The sequence below is a fragment of the Diorhabda carinulata genome, chromosome 8 (assembly GCF_026250575.1).
Source record: "Diorhabda carinulata isolate Delta chromosome 8, icDioCari1.1, whole genome shotgun sequence".
NCBI lineage: Eukaryota > Metazoa > Arthropoda > Insecta > Coleoptera > Chrysomelidae > Diorhabda > Diorhabda carinulata.
In genome coordinates, this window is record NC_079467.1 from 23874675 (window position 1) to 23895995 (window position 21321).

Sequence of the window (21321 nt, forward strand, 5' to 3'; positions counted from 1 at the left end):
CCTTTTTCATATCATAGACAAATGATGATTGCACTTATCCAAGTTTACCAGGATATAAAGGATAATAAAATAATGACTACGGGTGTACACCATCATGGTCTGATTCCGAAAAGTCGTCCTTTGAGCGTATGAGAGATATTACAAATAATTTAGATGAACAAATGTCCAAATGTGACAAGATCTGGAAATTATGTCACTCACGGATTAAATTGAGCAAAGATAGTTGAGTTGATGGAAGATTGAAGACCAGTTAAGAGAGTATGGGAGGCGAAAATCGGAAAATACAAAGCAATAGGGGTTGAGTAATTGGTATTGTATTTGAGAAAGGAGTCGCGAAATAACCGTTTCAAGAACGGTTATTGGAAGCGCAATCTCCGGCTATCCACGGTTCTGGTAACAACTAAGTCGGTTCGAGCACAAAACAAACAGAATCGTTTATATAACGGTAACTGAGCGGTTGGAACACGTAATTTCTATGGCGCAGAATCGTCACCGTACCAAGGGCGGTTTTTTGACGGGTTGGAACGGATCTATAGTTTGTACTCACATATCACGTTCAAAGTAACGACATCTGGTGAAATTTCTGTTCCTATTTCATTTCCTAACGAACACGCGTAGTCCCCCATATCTTCGCGGGTAACATTCATAATATACAGCGGTGGATTTAAAGTAGTACCTCCTACGTACTTCTTCGTGTCGTTTAGTACGAGCGGTTTACCGTCTTTTAACCTGAAATTATGAACAAAATAAGTAGAAATGTTTCGTTTAGATAAATAGAAGTCTTACCATGAGGCTACTTTGAGCTCTTGGGGGTTTGCGAAATATACACATTGGAAAAAAGCGTAGGTGACGTTATTATCAGTAGATTCGTTAGTCTCTGCGTATGTGGGTTTCACTGTTATGACTGGTGGGTCTAGAAACGAAGGAATCATTTTACAGACATCGAGGTTATAGAGTGGTCAAAATATAGACAGTTTTCTTGTTAATTGTTTACTAATATTTCGATTTTCAATATTTCTACAATAAAATTTTGTTTTGTATAAAAAATTCGCATAAACCTTTTCTATTTTCTAACGTACAATCCATTGGTATCAAGAAAAAATGAGGTTAATGTGTGTATCTGGTTCTTCTGTGAAATGTCCCTGCGTATGTACTTCTTTTGTCCATTGTAGCTCTTTTTATTTGGCATGGAGATTGACCATCTCTTTTTTATGCCATTCGGTGTTTCGCATTCAGTTATTGTTTTGTAATTTTCATATTCTACAATTATGGTTCTGTTGGTTCTTTCAAGCTTCATCTTCGATTTTTCTCTAGGACAATCAACCGTCATTGTAGGGAATGTGGAGTTCAAATGTGGCCGTACAAACAAGCGTGTTCCTCAACGATTAGGACGTGGTTACACAAAAAAACAAATCTTCTGAAAACTGAACGGGAAATAAGATTGATTTTAGAGATAAAGCAGATATAATTAGAAGCAAATGTGCACTGCTTTTCCTAAAAACTAAGGAATAAAGTGGATATCAAGATCATCAACAAGATCCTTATCTAGAACTTTTATGCCCTTTGGAGCGTCGGAGTATTGAGATTTTATTCTTCTTTCATCTATTTTGTCCATTCTTTCCGATCCTTTGCTACTTCATTCATCTGCTGTTTTGTTTTCCCTTGGTTTCCTTTGGCTCTGGTTCTGCCTTTTTTCCCACAAGGTTTTGTGGTGTTTCTTTCTTCTTGTGTACCAGTTTAAGCATATTTTTTTTGTTTCTTATTGGCTCCTATTTGAACTTCTCTAAAACTACGTCATTTTTTATCGTATCCATCCTCGTTTTCCCTGTTATTCTCCTTCTACTCTCCATCTCCGCCTGCCACTATTCTACTCTGAATATTTTTGTTGATCATTAACTAGATTAGTTATATAATAAGTAGCCAGATATTTATAGATATAGAATTAGATATAATCAAAAAACGTTATAAAAATCAAATCAAACATATTTTTTTTGAAATTTCAATCAGTCTCAAACTAGAAATCGACTACATCTAACAAGAACAACGTTTTCCTGTTTTCTATTTCGTTTTCCGTTCACGAAGCTATCGAACTTACATCGAACATCTAGAATCAAGTTGCTGTGATATTCCGGTTCGGAATTTTTTCTCATAACTTCGTTTTCAGCGTAGCAAAATATTGTTTTGCCGTTTTCCCAGTGCGAAGCTTTGAACGACAGTGAACTGATGGTCGTAAAGGTTCCGTCTTTCTGTAAAATAAATTGTTTTTTAGAAGTCTACATCTCAATATTATTATTCCATCGAAAGTACACATTTTTTGTTTTCTTCAAATTATTATATAGGTGCAAAATCAAATGTACCTACTGATTGATATTAATCAAAGTATCAATATACACCGCGTGGCCAACTAAGAAACGGATTATACGACAGCTTCAGAGAGAAAAAACAAAAGTGACCCTGAGAAACACGTAAAAATTAGTTTTAGAATTTCAGATCCACCACTAGATGGCTTTTTTGAAAATATAACATTAAAAAAAAACAATTTTTTCAAAAATGTATCCAGTTAAGTGGTACTTTATACACGATAAGCGAATTCATCAAGAATTTCGCGCATTTTAGTGTATAATAAGATGTAGGGGAGACTAGGAAACTCGTTTTGAAAAAAAGGCTGTTTTTGCTTAGCTTTCTCAATCTGATTATAAGCGTAATTTAAGAACAGTTTCATTCAATTCTAAATTACCATGAATGTCTTTAAACTGAGGCTCTCTTCATCCTCTTCAGTCTTCTTTCTAGGTTGGTTTCGACGAGAAGTTGGATTGTTCGAGACTATTAGCAAATTTAGTAGTTACCTACCTTATATTGTATATCTCCATGTCCCAATGTACCAAAATCCATTAACGATGCTTCTTAACACTGTATTTTGGAATCTCTGGATTATTTGGGTGTTGTTTTCGCTAACATATCTACATAGTTTAATCCCGTAGGTCCATACGGGTTTCAGGATTTGTTTATATATACCAGTTATTTATTATAAATTGACTGAATTGCTTTTCTAGCGTAACCTCTCATCTATAGTGCTCCCAAGAAAATTTGCTGTTTGTTAGCATATGGTAGCTGTTCATTTGATGTAGATCATGTTTACTGTTATTTATTTTATAGTTATCTAGCCCTGGAAGAATTTGCTTCTTCTTCGTCTTCTTCGTCTTCGTCTTGCTCATGATAAAATTTTTGTTATCACAATGTCTTATTTTATTTCACGCATCAGTTCCAATAAAGTGCTTGTGAAAAAATTAATCTGGTTTCCCAGCCTCCTTATTTGACTCAAGGCAACTCATCACGGGACAATCTAGAATATTCGTTTTGTAAGTGACCATTTCAAGGCCATTTCATAATCGCAGGACCAGGATTTGTAGAACTCTGTCTCTTATGTTAGTTGAACACGAGAAACGTCTTTCAGCTACTAAGTGAAACTAAGTGAAAATGCACCATGTCAAAGTCCTTCGCGTTGAAAACCAGATATCATACTGTAGAACTTTCAGCTATACCACAAAAATAGAAAATGTGACATAATTATTGGCATTGAGAAAGAGCTAAAAGCTGTTTCGAACTAAGGTTTACCAGGAATGCTTTCTTATGATTTCTTAGTATTTTTGATTTCAATAAAATAATTCAAACGTTTCAAACAGCATTTAGTTTTCTTCAAAATCTTTTTTTTTACGAACTACTTACTCCATTTTTAAGCGTTTAAAAGGTAAATGTTAGAGAATATTCCTGTTTAAATATCCATTTGAATTATGTTGAGAGGTAAAATGTTTCTCAGCAGTAACGTGAAATCTTACTATTTCTTGTAGTTAATACAACCTCAGTAAATAAAAATAATAAGTATGCTAACATACATTGCCATCTACGAGACGTCGAAGTTTGTTTTTCGGTCCGTGAAATTTGAATAAGATATTCAAAGCACTTTGAAGCTTTATAAAACACAAAATTCAAAAGTAATACTCGTTTTAGACCAGATGAAATAGCATATAGGAGTTACCTTAACCTAAAAAGTTATTTCCAGTGAAATTATATTATGTTTATACTTAAAAATTTGATTATTCGTTCGTAGGTTACAAATAAAAACCTACCTGGTTGAATACTTAAAACTACTAAGATATACTTAAGAAAAAAGAAGAAGCAGTGATAAATCTAAGCGTAGGAAATTGAGCAATCCAACGAATTCAGCTGGTAGCCATTTAAAAATGGCCCCCGTGGGGTAAACAAATGCTTTAGTCGCAAGTCTCTGTGTGGTTTATGAAGTTATTAGTTGAATTGTAGACTTTATTGTTTCTTCTTTTATTGCGAAATGTGTGACATTATTTCAATATCATGAAAATAATATTGCTAATTGACTAAATCACTGAACATTGAGTAAATAATCGTTTTTATTTGTATCGTTTCAATTGACATTCACGTTATTCAATTTTTGTTTTTAAAATTAAAATGTCCGACTACATATGATCGTCGATAGTCGGATGTAAATTTGTAGAGGGGGAGTTTTTTTTTTAAATGATCAAAAACCAGGGAAATAAAAGAAATGGAGTTTAAATAGAAAGCATTTTATAAAATGGCGCCTGTTCTCAAGGCGAGAAGGCGTGAGATTAATATTACTTCCAATGACACCTCAATCTAAGACGGACCTTTTCCTTTATCATTTCAAGGACGATTGGTTTTCAGGTATTGGCGTATATATCACATTTGATCCTTTTCAATCTCGCTAAGCTGGAACAAGAGGGACTTTTCCTTTTCTATTTTTTGATCTGTGTCACTTTTTATAGAATAAATCGCCAGCTGGTGAGTTAGTTAGGTGCTGGATTGATTTCCACGGCAAAGATTCTCAAAAGTTGATCACCACATCGATCTGCATAAGCTATGACTATGAGACAAATTAATGTGGTTATAAAAAGCACCGAAAATAAGATTTTAATGAAAGAAGCAAATATGAATCAATTCAAAATGAACGAGTGGATTGAGACGTCAAGTAACTCATCATTCAGTTACACTCTGACTACGTTAACTTCTTTTTTTGAATATAACCTCAAATACGCAGAAATCAAGAATAAAAAAGCGCGAGAAACATCGCATTAGCATTGAAAGGAGTATTTCTTTAGGCGGCCATTCATACGTATTTATTTAATGACCGTAGAACTTTAAGGGAATGTTCATAGTAATATAAAGTTTTATAAAATGTGTTTTAAAGAGTTGCGGGTGTTGAGTGCTATTATCTAGTAAATAAAAAAAATGTGTCATAATATAAACCACCGCGGGAAGTGAAAAAAAAAAAGAGATGGATTCAATAAACAGGAGCGTCTTGAGCTGATTTTGTTAGTAAATAGCTCTAAATATCTAAAAACATCATCTCTATTTGTTTGTGAAGAAATACGATAGAAATAACAAGGGATAATACATATGGAAGTGCGAATCTTGTGCTACCAATTCACTAGAATTTGATCCAATAATTATATGCCCTAACGGGAGGGACAGAAAAGGAAGATAAGGGTGAAATGTATGAAAAGATCGATGAGGTCAAGGAAATAATAGGATACAATAATGTTAATGGGAGTTTTGACGCACAAATTTGAATAGAAGATTACATATGATAAGTAGTAGTTAAATATACAGTGGTCAAGGCTTATGTAACCTCACAGTAAAAATAGGTGTGATCATAAGTTGCCTGAAATATAGATACCGCAGATTTCACAAAATAATTTGGATCTGGATTAGAAAAGGTAAGGATAGGAAAGCACCCAGAACAAATAGAATAAATTTAGTAAAAAAACTTATTACAATAATTTTAGATTTTGAAAAAACGAATTCTATAAAAATTCAACGACATAACCAATCAAAAGTCAACGTCAATTGAAACGATCTAACGATCTAACATAGCCTTTAATTAGAGTCTATTATCATATCGAACGTTGTTTTTTGAACTAAATGAATTTGATATTCCGTGAAAAAATTTTCAATTTCTTTAAATCTATGTACATGTGTACAATTTTTAAATCTTCACGTTATTTTTCGACCATAATTTAAGTACCTGATGATGCATACAGAGTTAGTTATACGAAATCTTGGGATATATATTACACTTTGGTGTTTGAATTGCCACAATCTGACAACAATCACGCGTATATATATTTTTTTCAATTGAAATAACCTAAATTTAGGCCGTTACCGTAAAATATTCTTAGGCATCTCCGTAAAAAATTTTTTTAATCTAATTTTCTTGGGTTTCGAGAACTGAATTGGTTTTTTGATTAATGGGCTATTTTTTTATTACTCAAAAAACCGTTACTTGGTTTTCCAATTTTAAAAGATGATTTACAAATTTGAATATTGTTTTTTAATTACAAAAGCTTATTTTTTCTATATGTTTTATATAGTGGGAAGAATGTCTTTTTGGGTAATAGCAAGAGGAAGCATCTGTTATGTTCGTTCTCCATTTTGACCACAGATTTTGAATTTTCAACAGGTAAATCACCATATTTTTTAGAGCTGTTTCGAAAGTATAATTATACGTAAATTGTAACGAAGTAACTAGTTCATAAATGTTTTGTTGTGGGATTGTTGCAAGTAAAACACAAAAGTATACATTTTTTGATATGTATTCCGAGCTTTCTAATTCTTATGCATTTAGAGAAACCTTTCCTGTAAAAAGTATTCAAAGTATTCATTAGTAATGCTTACCTCTTCTATTTGTTTCATGCTTATAGGCGACTGGAAAAAAAAAAGAGAAAAGAACGATAATTAATGTGTATTCATGTATTTTCTTTCAAAAAAGTTTAATTACATGGTTAGCCCATTTTTAAAGAAAAACATACTTTTGTAAAATTATTTTGTGAGAGGAATAAAACTTTCTTTCATTATCATAATGAAGGAATTTTTCATTCGAAAAATATTTTTTCAACTTTATAATGACGGATAATAGAGTTACAACAGAAGGAGACGTGGCCGAACGAGGAACTGCTAGCTCCGTTATACCCCGATCTGTGTCGAAGGGAGAAAGTGTACTACATGCGAGGCGTCCGTTGATGGAAATTAAAAGATAAATAAGTTTCATAAATCAATTTGAATATTCGCCACATTATTTTGATCTTTGTTTATGTAAATTGAACACACTCTTTTCCACTACCACTACACAAACACTTACAATTACACTATCTGACGCGTGTTTCGATATCCAAGTTATCGTCTTCAGGAGACTGAAAGTAAACAGTTCACAGTCGATAATGCATTCCAGCATTGTTATTGACGGTTTGTCGAACAGATTTGGCTACCTGTGATATTTCCTCTTTCTGAAACTCAAAAAACAGCGTTTTGAGTCAATTGCCGCCATAAAAAAATACCGAAAACCGTTCTAGATGAAGTTTACAATAAGTGTATGGATTGAGCTGGTGTTGGTTTGCTCAGTTCGGTAATTTCATCACATCTATTATTGCTGAAACTTTTTCATTGTGTTTTAGTGAATATCATTCGTTTCATCACATTGTTACGAACTTGTTTCAGTCCTAGATCCGGTCCATTTATTTTTTTGTTTCTTTATTTTTGTACAATTCTTAAGAACTTCGTTTGGATGTTTAGCGCAGTGAGGGACTGTTTATAATAAATAGTCGTAGTGAACAGATCGAATTAGTAAAAGTAATCGAAGAATTTAGATAAATTATTTAAGTGATAGTTATATGTGAATTATTATAAGTTAGTTAAGTGTAGTGTATAATATTTAAATAAATTAAAAACGTAAAACGTAAAACGTTTATTAATTAACCTCGCAAATATAAATCGTATAAATTTATAAGAAAATCATTAGCCCGTATGATTTCGTCAAACAGGTGGTTGCTGTGAACGAAATGGGATGGTTTGAGGGTGATTGTTGTTACTTAGACTATTGTTTACATCTCCATAAATCATTCCGTTATTAACAGTTTTTTTGATTCGGCAGACAGTTAATTATATTTTTTTCTAAGAACGTTTCTTTATACATTAATCAAATTACGCGGCTTTAATTCCGACAGAAGTTTTAGTTGAAACGAAAGGAGAAGAAGATCTGTTGAGAAAAATCCCTCAAATTTATGACAAATAAAATCTGACTTAAATTAAAAGATATGAGCATCTGGGGTCGCTAGCTGGCAACAATTCTTAATTTCAAGCACCAGATAACCCGGTAAGTCATATCTTGAGACATATTTTTCTTCACCAAAACGCTGATTTTTATCGTGAGACACTAGAAAACCGAACAACGGAAAGTTTTAAATCCTCGACAAGAATGAAAATTTCACCCCGAGGGTGTTCATCTGGTTTTCATTGCGTAACAACGTCATAAATAATCATTTTCCAAAAGAATATCACGAACATAAAAATCGTCTTTCGAACCTATTACACGGGCGGGTTTCGGATGAGTTAAAGATGTTGAAATTTATTCCAGATATACTTTTAATGATATCAGTCTATTATATAAAATTTCGAAAGCCAAAAAGTATATAAATATAAAAAGAAGAATTTTATTAGCAATAAATGGGGAGGTCGTAATCGACCGTAAAGAGGCAATTCTTTGTTGTAGCCTAGGTTCCAGAAAGTTGTTGTTGTACCCGTTTACATTCAAATCTATTACAACTAGATATCATTTTTGAAAAGTTAGGCAGACGTCAAGATGCGTTCGAGATAACTGTCAAGATATGAGTCGAATCAAACTCATACACATACATACGTTTACCATGAGTACATAATAGTGAACTGCCGATCAATTTGATTTGGAGAACGTGAACAATGGAAAAAAGTAAGCCGTATACAGACAGTTAACCGATTCACCAGCCAAATGGCCGACGACATCGAATAATACAGCCGCAGCTGTATCTGCCTACCCGATTACTAAATAAACAAAAAGCTTCATTACACTCCCCGAAGAACCGATTGTTTGTCTTTCTTTTTCTTTGCTGCCTTCATTCCATTTCAGTGCAAACCACTCTACCCTCCTAAATCCACCACAATCCACACAGCTAAGGAAAATTTTTATCAGTTCCCTCACCCCACAGAAATAATGTGCCCATCCCATCCACAATTCTTTCCCTATATCAAGAAGGCAATAATAATTCCAATACATGGATTAGAGGTGGACTGAAGAGTTTGATTATTCATTATTGTTGCCTTTTTTGTATATAGTACGACGCAAAATTTCTCTCCAACCAACATCTTCTTCAAGTCTGGGAACAGAAAATAGTCGTTGTGCGTCGTATCCAGAATACGGTGCAAGTTTGTCCATCGTTTTCATTGATTTGTGACACAGTGCCTTGTCTTGATGAAACAGCACTTTCTTTTTCTTCAAATAGGGCCGTTTTTTCGCGATTATGTCCAGAAAAAAACTCAAACAATAATGCCACGTTTCTTTTTTGACACAGTCTATATAAACATTATACCATCCGCTTTCCAAAATACTGATGCCATAACCGACTTTTGCGTCTTTCCACGATTTGGAATCGGTTCTGCTCAATGTGCAGCACATTGAGCAGACTCGAATTTTAACCATATAGTTTGTACATTTGGTGTGAGTACATTAAGGTTTTTGATATTTCAAATAGTAAGCAGTTCAAACATATCATTAAATCGATATTTTTTTCATATTATTTCAAGTATTCAACTATATTTGAATTGAATGTTGTGTATAATTACATTAGAGGGAGCTGGAGTCAACATTGCCATTTTATGTTGTCCTTTTTGATTTAGGCTGCGTTGTTAAATTAGTTAAAACGTTGATAGATGAGGGAGCTTATATATTTCCAGAACAATTTGCATGCATAGAAGCGACTATGAACTTGCCTAACAAACTATTAATCATATCCAACTTTGTTTATATACGAAGGAATTGGAGCATTAGAGAATTTTTCAATGTCGGCATTATTGTATATACATAAATTTTTGTATTTATTTTTAATTGGCTATACGATATCGAATAAAAAATAACTAACGGTGTCAAATAACTTCAAAATTGACATTTTTCTCTATTCTATTACTTATTTCATTCCACATACAATGTTTTTCATATATACACAGAAAAAAGATTTATGAGAGCGATAATCCAGCAGCTATCCTACTCGACAAATTTTTCAAATTTGAATATCTACTTTAGTCTGTTGAAATTGCCTTCCACAAAGAATGATCTTCAAACATTAATTTCGTGCTCTTTGTTATCTCATTCATTTAGGATTATTATCATTTCAATATTTATAATCGTAGCGATTAAATGTACCATTTAATTATTTGGAAAAACGAGAGCATTTGCATCTTCTTTTTGCCTTGTGGTTTCACGAAATCCCATGATCATCTTATCAGATGAAATATTTTTATTTTAGTGCTAATTTATAAAGGTAACTAATATCATTTGGTATTTTTGTTTCCGAAGGATATTCTATGAAACGCAACGTTAGTTAGGGTCTTCAGTAGGCTAGCTTCAGGACAATGTTTGATTCATTTAAAAAAGTTTCACCTTTGAACTGCACTTTTGGTAATTTGGTTTCCATTTATAAACTTACGAGGATGGTCCTAGAAGTACCTGATTACCATGATGACATGTTCAATAAGTTAGATACTCTTTTTATGATGAGAATCGTTAAGCTCCTCAAAACTGCCGACATTACCTCTACTTTGTTGGAAAATCTTTGAACACGGAGTTATTTTTGCTATCTGGTAGCATAAAATAATCCGAGGCGGATAAATCTGGCGAATAGGATGCATGAGGTAGCAATTCAAACTTTAATTCATCAATTTCGGCCATGGCATTAACCGATGAGTGAGTGGTTGCATTATTTTAATAAAACAACACTATTTTCTTAACCAAATGCGGTCGTTTTTTACTCGTTGTTGATGGTTTTTCTTTTTTCAAGATAGTGAATGAAAATTATTCCACGCGCATCCCAAAAAGCCGATGCCATGCAGATAGACCGGTCTTTGTCTTCTTTGGACCCGGTTCTCCCTTTTCAGCTCATTGTCTTGTTTGTTCTATTGTTTCAGGCCAGGACAAGTCATGGACTCACGTTAAAAATTTTGAATACTGGTTCCAAATTTCTAACACCACACACCCGCCCCCGCCTCGAATAATATTTTCACGAACGTGAATTAATTATTGAAGAGTAGAATAAGGTTCATTTTCTAGAGGATACATTGCCGACATTTTGATGTATTTGCTTTGTATGTAATATCTAATAATAATAATAATAATAATAATAATAATATCTAATATATTTACTTTTTCTAACCTAACCTTTCTGGATACGAAAAACCTAACCTAACTTAGCCCCCGCCCCAAATTATGTAAAAAAAATTGTTGTAAACAATTTCTTCAAATTTATTAATTTTGGAATGTCTCTAGCTAGTCTTCTTCTTTAAAAGATAATTTCACTCTGTTTTAGAGTTTTATAAAGCTCAAAGACTCAACTTTTAAAATATAATACGGCTTACGTGAAATATGATATGAATAATGGGTAATTTGAAATTAAAAATTTATATTTTTCATGTTGGAATTGAATGGGAAATTGAAATAAAAAACCACCCCTTATAGTTGAGCTCATGTTTTGTTAGTATTGTTTTACATCAAAGAGGGTTATTTTTTAAGCACCCTAAAACAGGTAATTAATTTTTGATTTCTGATTGTTCTTGTTATCAAGTTATTAATGGAACGTTTTGGCTAATTTACGGTGTAATCATCATTCAATAGAACGGGAGTGAATCTAAAAGTGACCGAGCCTCTCGACACAGTTAATTTGTCCAATCAATCTCCTTCATTTGTGAAATGGACTAATAGCAATCTCTGTAAGTAACCATTATCACCATAAAGCGTATCAATCAAGGAGAAAATCGATAGAACAATCAGGGTATTACCGAAAAGCTCGAGACCTCTCATCGGGCCATTTTCCATCACTATAATTGTGTCCAGTTTGATAGAAAAACAAAACAAGCAGAGTAATTAAGAGACGATTTTCGGCAATAAATCAATTGGATATTGATAATCGTAATGACGATCGAATTTTTTTTATATTCCAACAGATATTGAGGGTGTACTTATCTTAATACGTTTTATGGAAACGTATGTCAGTTTCTCATTAGAATTTTTATTGTTCATTCGTCATTGAATTGATGAGAATCTTAGCGAGTAATGATGCCTAATACTTTTCCGTTATTTTTTACCTTTTTGAAGATAGTGGATGAACACGATCCCGTGATTATCCCAGACCGACAAAATCATCTTTGCGTGGTTTGTCCTTTGCAATCCACTGTCTTGATTATTTTATTGTATCAGTAGTGTAGTGGTGGATCCAGGTTTCACCAATAGTTATTAATCAATTCACCCCTACATTTCTGATACGTAACAAAAGTCAAAACAGTCGATTTCAGAGGGCAAACCTGTTCCAAAAAAGGAAAAAAAACTATCAATAATAAATCAACATTTATAAAATCTTGTACCAAGTTGAAAATATTATAAGTGATTAAATACTTACCTCCATAATCGTTTGATCGAAGTCTTCTTCGTTAATAGAAGATGATCCATTGGTCCAACGTATAGTAGCTGGCGGTCTAGCACCGGAGACTTTACAATCCAGCTTGACGTTCGTACCTTGCACCACGTGATTTTCGACACCCGTTAAATTGATAGTGAGTGGTCGAACTATAAAATGGAAAGAAAAAGAAATTAGTTATCGAATAAAATAGGTTAGAGGATACTTGACGCGATAAAATGAGAAAGAAAAAGTCAGTGGACTCTACAATTAGGTTTAGAACGAAAACCCGATATCTTCTGACGCAATTTTCGTATTGGTGTTAGAGATGAACTCAATACTCAATATACTTTAGAAACGGTCCAATTATATGTGGAAGATTGTTTGCGCTCATTCTCAACATCCGTTCCCAAAATCTTCTATTGGCATTTTCGAATTGGTGCTTGAGATGAAGGGTGACACTTTCCCCTTTCCTAGTCTTCCTCAATGATTTTCAAATCTCCATTAGGTGAACCCTATTCCCAATTCCTTGCAGGATTTCAGTTTCCTTGTAACCTAGTGAATTCCTTCATCGGCCAAATGACTTAGACTGGGAAGTCGCAGTTGTACCTGACACCTGCTGAATCACCACAAAAACTTTCTGCTTCCTGCAGCCATTGTACTTTATTGTGTTCAAACTCTTTTTCAAATTTCGGAATTTAACTTAACATGCACACTGAATAAGAAGTATCAACAACAAAAAAATCAATTTCAATCCCAGTCCTGCTATATCAAGGTCAATTATTAAGAAACCATTTCGCTCATAAATATGTCCTTATCTCCCCAAAGAAAATTACCAAAACGAGCTTCTCTTTCTGTCTTCTGATCAAGAAATAATCCAGAGACAACTTGAAAATTAACAGACCACCAGATTTTAACATGTATTGAATTAGAAAAGTTAAATTTGATTTGTTCCACGTATAAGAACGTGACGGTTTCAGAAAATTGATGTTATTCGAAATTTGTTTGTTTTGTATTACAGATTGGGGCGGTGTTTACTTTTTGCTCGAAAATAATTAACCAAATCCTAAAACTAAGAAAACACGATCCCATATAGTCTTGCATGCTCCAATCCATCCAATGCCTATCAAAACTGATAAAACCAACACGGAAATGTGATTCGCGCTCTGGAATCGATCTCAGCTAAAGTCCATCGATTCTACAGATGGCGAATTTCTCACAGTGTCAAATCCAAATACTGGGTGGAACTGTTTCGAGAGATTCCAAAATCAAAATAAAAAAAAATTCAACTGATAAATTTGATTATTTTATCTGAAATTGTTGTCGTTATTGCCCATCACACAGCTTTGTGATAGTGAGATTGATATTGTGAAAATTGTCTTTTTGAGCTAGTGCAGCTTTTCAAGTATCGACCTATCGACGAAGAATAGATGTCATGAATTATTAAAGAAATTGTTGCTGTAGCAAGGAGTACCTTAAAAAGTGGGACAATTAGAAGAATATTGCACAAAAAAAGCACCGTGTCTTCTTCTATTTCGCAAGTTTTGCCTGTATTCTTCAAACATTTTGTTTCAACAACTTCTTCTGGATGCTCTTTTCTCGTGAAAATAAATTGAAATTAGAAAGTCCGCGATTTAAAAAAAGGTCACCAGTATTTTGGATTTGGAATTTGGACCGCCTCTACAAAGTTTGAAATTTTAACTTTAGCCTATCCCTAGAAAATGGTTCAACGTCCTTGAACAAGACGTTGAACTATTGCAATTGCCTTTGTGTTCCCAGGCATGAAAATCGATGAAAAATCTATGGTAGAATATGGTTTGTTTGTATTTATGCTGACAAAAAATATAAAGTCTCATCAATTGAGTTCAAACAGTACTGGATTATGAGTTTATTAGAAAGAACTGATTGTATTTTTTTCGAAAATCAGGTAGGTTGATAATTATGTTTGTCAATTTATAAACTTGAAAAAGAAGTTCCACCGACATGCTTCATTTCACTTGTTTGACGGTCTCTGTACGAGCATATCCGTATCCTAACCAAACTGTGTGTTCAAAGTGTCCACGAGAACTAATTATGTGTGTAAAAAACCCAGTCTAACCATTACTGCGAATATTTCTAAAAATGCATTTGGTAGGAAACAAAAAAATTGTGAGAGACGAAGATATGAGTGGAGCGGAAAAGAAATAAATAGAAAAATATTCTTTAACACAAAAGTTTTTAACTTCTTTATTATATAAACTCTTGAGAGCCATAGAACTTTTTAAGTTTCCAAGGGAAAATATGAACAATAAGTATAAATACTTTTCTATGCGAAAAATAACTGGGTTGTTTATAAACTTTAATACAAATCACAAACTGTGAATAAAAAACATCTTTAATGCAATTTAGAGTAATTATTTTTTTTTGCTGTTTCTGTTCTGCACAAGAAACATCTCAAGAACAAAAATTCGATAAAACATTTAAATATGCAATATAATGTAGAAAAAATGAATCCAAGTCTTTAGTCCAGGTTAAGTTATTTAATAAAAGTTGTTGAGAACAGAATTAGAAATATAACAAATCTCTTATTTCATGTTGGTACTAAATATTAGAGAATTAATATGTAGATGATAGTAGGGATGCAAATTCGATGGTTCGGAAGAGGAAAATGAATCGTAGCGCCCTCTCTTGATTCACGAGCATAACTAATACCTTTATATATTTGACAATCGGTAGAATGTCGTACCAATCACAGAACAACTTATTCTAACACGCGTTCAATAGAAAAAACGCGTTTTCGTTTTAATGGGTGACTAAATATTCAGAATTCAGAGTAAAAATCAGAACTAAGGTTAAAATCACTAGAAATTAATATTCATGAGGAAAGGAAAAGGATAATAATTGTATCGCTTAGCCAAGCTATCGAATAATCGAAATCTTCTGTAAATATTTTCAAAATGGATTATTGTCTTCTTTTGTATTATGTCCATGATTTGACTCAGGCGGATCCAAATGTAACATTGTCTTCAGACCGGTATGAATTCCACCACACTCCAACCACACCAAAGATATCACCGGGAAAATGTGATTCAGAAGAGATGAAAAAAAAAGCATTAGTCATACCACAGTTTTAACAGAGATAAACTCAAGAAACTCAAGTTTCTGGGGAAAGATATAAGATTCCATTTGCTGAAGGGAATACAAAATTCTTCTTCTTAAATATAGTCATTCTTTTAGTTTGACTAGATCATAAAGATTACGAGGGTGAATGAGAATGACAGAAATTGATCAGATTTAGATTGCTCCATCTTGTATAAACGTATGCGGAGAAGTGCTTTTATTTGAAATAACAGTTTCACAAAATCGTGAAGCTATTATGCAAATATGCGTAAAATGAACAAAACCATAATAACATCGACGATGCCATCAAATTCATTCCCATGGCCTTTAAGGCAATAATAACAAAATTCCAAATTGGTGGAGAATATTGACGAGCTATTCAGAAAAAATATCAAATGGTCAACGTGTCTGTTATTCTATGAATATAGATGAAGTTTGTGAGGATGGAAATGATTTAAATATATATAAAAGAAAATTCGATTTATCTGTAAACTGATTGTGAATAGTATTATGATCAGAAACGTCACCGATTAATGCAGCTAAATCTTATTCAAAAGTAATATATAGTGAATCCCAAAATTATATGGTTCGATGGTGGTTTGTAGTTTGCAACGATTCAAAGACTTTTATTTTAAACTCTCGAGGATTTGCTACTTTCTAAACGTTAGGTTCTGTTTCCTGGTTCATGAACAACTTTCATATTCTGCGTTCGTACAAACTCACTTTGTCAACTTCATACCAAACAAAATTATCAAATTAGTTTGTTGATTTAGTGAAATTTTGTATTCTATGCAACCTTGTTAAAAATTCATTATTTCGAGAGTTGGATTTTTTCAAGTTCCATAATTACGAGTTTGACCCACCCTCATTAATATTCAAATGCATACTACCAACTATTGCGTGCTTGTTAATGTTGTGATATGAAAATTTGAGTGTGTTAAATCATGAATTAGTTTTAATCATTTTTTTTTTAGATAAGACCTAGAGTCGGGTGATTTATACCATAATTCTTTCGATGTTTTCACATCTTCTCACTTGACTTCGATGTTTGTTTGTTAGATTCAAGCACTCAAACACATCAACTCCTTCTAAAAGTTCCATAAAAATAAATTGAGATTAGAAAGTTGTGATGGTTTTAACTGCCACTGATACGATTCAAAAATGTATCCTTAGTATTTTGGAGTTGGTGTTTGGACTGCCTTTACAAAGTCTAAAATTTCGTCAAACAAGATTGAATTACATTATTTAATAACAATACTGAACAGCAATTGATTTATGTTACTTGAGAAATATTGACCTGGTTACGAGCAATACTGGAGTGGACTTTGTGTTTTCTGGACATAAATCTATGGGGGTTCGTTAAATTTATATTGTGTTACATCAATACTACTAACTCACTATTAATTCAGTAGTAATTTTTTGTTTAAATGGATTTTTGGAATATTAAAGTGGGACAATAGTTTTTTAAATTCCAAAAAAGGAGTTTAAACGACTTAACATGATCGCAGTACACATTTTCCGTATTTCTCGTTTAGTTTGCATGCCATATCTTCTGAATCAACTCTGTCGTTTGCACGTATTAATTCCTTCGCTTTTCTATATTTAGTTGACAATATTAAATAGAGCAAAGCACCTACTGTTATTGGGAAATATTGACATGACCATTTGAAGTCTCATTTTTCATAAACATATATTCTAAAGAATATAGACAAAAATAGAAAAAATGTATCAACTATCAGATGATGTTTAATGTTGCTCTTGAATGAAAGTTCATGTTCTCGAATCTGATAAGAAAATAATCACGATAGATAAAACAAATGGAACTATATACAATGCCTTAGGTTTATACACATAGTCTCGACAACGAATTTTAAGTATAGACTTGTATATTCAAAGTAGCAGGGTATTCACATCAAGTTGATGTTTCACGTTTCTCCCCCTTTTTGAAATCTCTGCTTGTTGCGGGAGAAAAACAGGACCGGAATGTAAAATGTAAAATATGCTTCAAAGACAATACATATTACGATTGATCAAATAAATATGATTAAATGTTTATGATTGAGAGATATCTACTTCCTGAGTAACTACCTCGTAGATGACGATAATTCAGTTATTGTTGGATTGTTAGATGAGGAAAACGATTGTTGTAGATCACATAGATTTTGCCGAGATATGTGTGGAAATGTGGACAGAATGTGGTAAAACTAGAATCTGTGTGAACTACATACTGTCATTAAAGTCCAATTCCTTGTCATATTTCCATTATATGATCAGATAGTTTGTTCCATCAGATATCACAAATGATCAACTAATATTGATCGATTTAATCCTACTACCACAATTAAAAGAAGTATCCGGTGAGGTATATAAGTTCGTCGTGCAGACAAAATCATGAATCGAAGACCGATATTCAATTCAATCTTCTGGCATTAACTAATTAACAAATACAAAGTATTGATTCTGATAAATATGTTTGAATAAATAATAATAGAAAACCGATTTGTTGAACAACAAACTGAGAGATTCTAAAGAAAAACGGCGAGGCAGTTATATAAGTGGATTTAAGCTAATTGTTACAAAATGGTTTGACCAACAAATCGGTTTTTGCTTTTTCTAACTGTGTTAGCTAGAATTTATTAATAATTCCACGACTAAAAGCGTTCAAAGTAATTCAATGTGTGACAACGGGGTAGCTAATACCAATTGAGTTCGTAGCCTGTATATTATAAAAATTATTTTCACAGAACGTTTCTTTAAAAACGATTGGTAAGTATGACCAATCAAAATGTGTGCCAGGTCTAAGTCAAAATCGTAAACTTATCCCAGAAATACTATACAATCTCTGAGATACTGCAGATTATTTTGATAATGAAGATGATAAAGTTATTAAACTGTTCTAATACAACCCTGCTTAGAATGTTGTCGATTTATTTTCTGGAAAAAGAGCGGGGTAGAGTTGGATGGAAGGAAAGGATAATTAGCAGGCCTCTTATAGTTAAATTACTTTACCCTGATAGGATGAGGGTTAATGTTACGAAACACACGTTAACCTTTATTATAAAAGAGATGAATTATGTTTCTTATTATTCACGTTAGATACACACTGTGTTTAATAAAATCTGTACCATATTGTAAACTGTTCCATTGTTCATTTTTTAGAAAATTTCATTCTTAATGAACTTTGGTTAGGATTGCTGCAGTTGAGACATTGATTTGCTATCGGTTGCAACGTGCATTTGGTGATGAAAGTTCTTCACTAGCAACTGTTACTCAGTTACTGTTGAAAAGAAAAGACAACAAAACAAAAATCTGTTAATAAAATTATGTACGCAGTTTTCTCGTAGATGAGGATTAATTAAAGAAACTGGGCTTGAAAGATCATCGTTCAGTTAGGACGACTGTTTTGAAACAGAGGTTGCAAACCAGTTGATTTTGCCAGCTTCGCCAACGTATAATTCATCCTATCTCCCTGATTTAGCTCTGTTTGATTTATGTTTCACAACAGAGAATGAGATAGATTAAACAATTCATCAAGTTTTGTAAGGTACAGTTGAAAAAGTCTATCGATATAGGTTGAGATTGTTTCGAATATAAATGGAATGATTTTTCTTGTGTCTAAAATTATATAGCATGGCAATAATCTTAAAGAAATTAAATCCATTTTTGGAATCTGTTATTTTTCAATTAGAATGTCCAATTGCCGTTGTTAAATTTAATTGACAAACCAGCAAGTCTGTTATTCGAATATTTACCGTAAAAATCGTTTATTATGTTATAAAATCAAGTTTTTGAGTTAAATTATACCGCAGTTTCCTCGAACTAAAAGCGAAATCATGGCCGTAATGACATTATTTCAGATAGGAACTATAAAAGAAGAAGAAGAAGAGCTTATGCAACACAGTTTTTTACGAGGACATTTTACGTATCCTATATCACCATCGGTGTCGTTTTTGTTATCGCGCAACCACTGAATCTGAAACTATACGACTGATATAAAGTTAGTAGGAGAAAGGACGAAGACGCAAAAGGGCTACATTGAAACTTTATTTTATGGCGAGTGTTTATGGGAAAGAATTTTGTCGGGACATCTATGTCAGTCATGATTTCGATTTTAGGTCAAATCCCAACTTTGTACTTCTTTTATAATGTAGAATAGGGAATTGCTTTCTCTTTTATATCTGATTGTATTTTCGTTAATTATACTTTCTATACTTTTTACGGTACGTAGAAGATTTTTATATTTACAGAAAGAAACCTTCATTTTTTTAATAGAACGACTCAATCATTGTGAATTAACTGTATCAAAGTCTGCGACTTGGACAATTTTCTGCGAATAACGGACTCAGGGTGACTCGACATTTTTATGATCTTTTTAAACCAAATATGTATGATTGGTTCAGTTAACAGCAATCAAAAAATCACGGAAAATTGATGATTTTTCTTATATTCTCATATATATTTTAGCTCTTAGAACCCTTACAACTTGCCAAAAAAAAAAAAAAGGTTCTATAAACATGGTAGGAATTTAATTTTCCATGAAAAATGTGATGATAAATCTTTTGGGTTTAATATTTTTGATATAATTCCTGCTGCTTGATTGCTTTTTGATATTCTTCTTTCTATAATTCTTCCTTCGTCTCTTTTATTTGTGATAGTGAATCCCGAATATTCGATTTATTCCTTTTTCATTTTTTTCTCTTTCTTTCTCCTCTAGTAGCACAAATATGCTACGAAGCTCTTTCTTGGATCTGATTCCTCAAATTAAGTTGAGGAGGGTTGTAGATAATGGGTCTCGTTGTCTCATATCGTTTCTGGATATATAACTTATAACTATAACTATAATTATACTTGTAGTAACTTTACTACTAAAAAAAAAAAAAAAAAAAATAATGAAATGAAAACTCACCGTTTACATCGATTTGTACCCATGATATGATTGGCTGTTCAAGAGCTTCACTCTCGACCCTGCACTCGAAACGCGCCAGTAAATCACCCCTTTTGAGGTTTAATCGCAGTGTTGACATTCCCATTTCTACGTCGTCTTTCGATTTGGCTACTACATATTTAGCTGGAACAAAGAAAAACCCAACAATAAAACGAAAACTGTAATTGGTAATTTTCACAAAATAATGAGTAACGTATTCTGAATAATGTGACAACCCCTTGATTGACATGGGGGCTAGAAGAGCGCAGAAGAAGAGTAGCAGAAGGCTACGTGGACGATTCTATGACAAACGAAATGTCAATCAAAACGCTCCAGTCGGCAGAGATAAAAGCAAAAACTCAATAATTTTCAACAATTATCATCAAATACTCATACTCCAAATACATTCAATTTTGATCAAGAGTAGTGAATATAATTAACTGTGTTTTTTTCTTTATAGTCGTGGATAAAGTATAGTTTCCTACTCGCACATAATAGCCATAATTCACTTGGATGATTACAACTCTGACCAGCAGTTAGCGTAGTTTTTATTGTAGTGGGTTTAGAATATATCTAATAATAAAACAAGTGTGGTCCAATATTTCGTCATATACAACCGCATTGTCCGTTTCAATAAATACATTTCTCTACGTGTACTTTGATTAATTAAAGAGTTGACGTTAACCAATCGGTGTATACAGAATATTTGCATACATTAGGCCATATTTCAATTAAGTAATAAATCATTCCGTTTATCAGCGAGCCGGTGAAAAATAA

General features: G+C 32.8%; 1 protein-coding gene across 10 annotated transcripts in view; it reads right to left on the reverse strand.

The window, feature by feature from the left end:
• Nucleotides 1-21321, reverse strand: part of LOC130897195 (titin) — a 369361-nt gene that overhangs the window by 25990 nt on the left and 322050 nt on the right. For all 10 annotated transcript variants that reach the window (XR_009059671.1, XR_009059670.1, XR_009059672.1 and 7 more), the window contains exons 5-10: nt 20527-20688; nt 12525-12691; nt 6727-6756; nt 2096-2246; nt 787-913; nt 548-729 (exon numbers count right to left, since the gene is read on the reverse strand). Coding sequence is in view for 7 of the 10 variants with exons in the window: in XM_057805932.1 (XP_057661915.1) it covers nt 548-729; nt 787-913; nt 2096-2246; nt 6727-6756; nt 12525-12691; nt 20527-20688 (819 nt within the window). In the remaining 3 variants the exon portion in view is untranslated. The remainder of the gene's footprint in view (nt 1-547; nt 730-786; nt 914-2095; nt 2247-6726; nt 6757-12524; nt 12692-20526; nt 20689-21321) is intronic.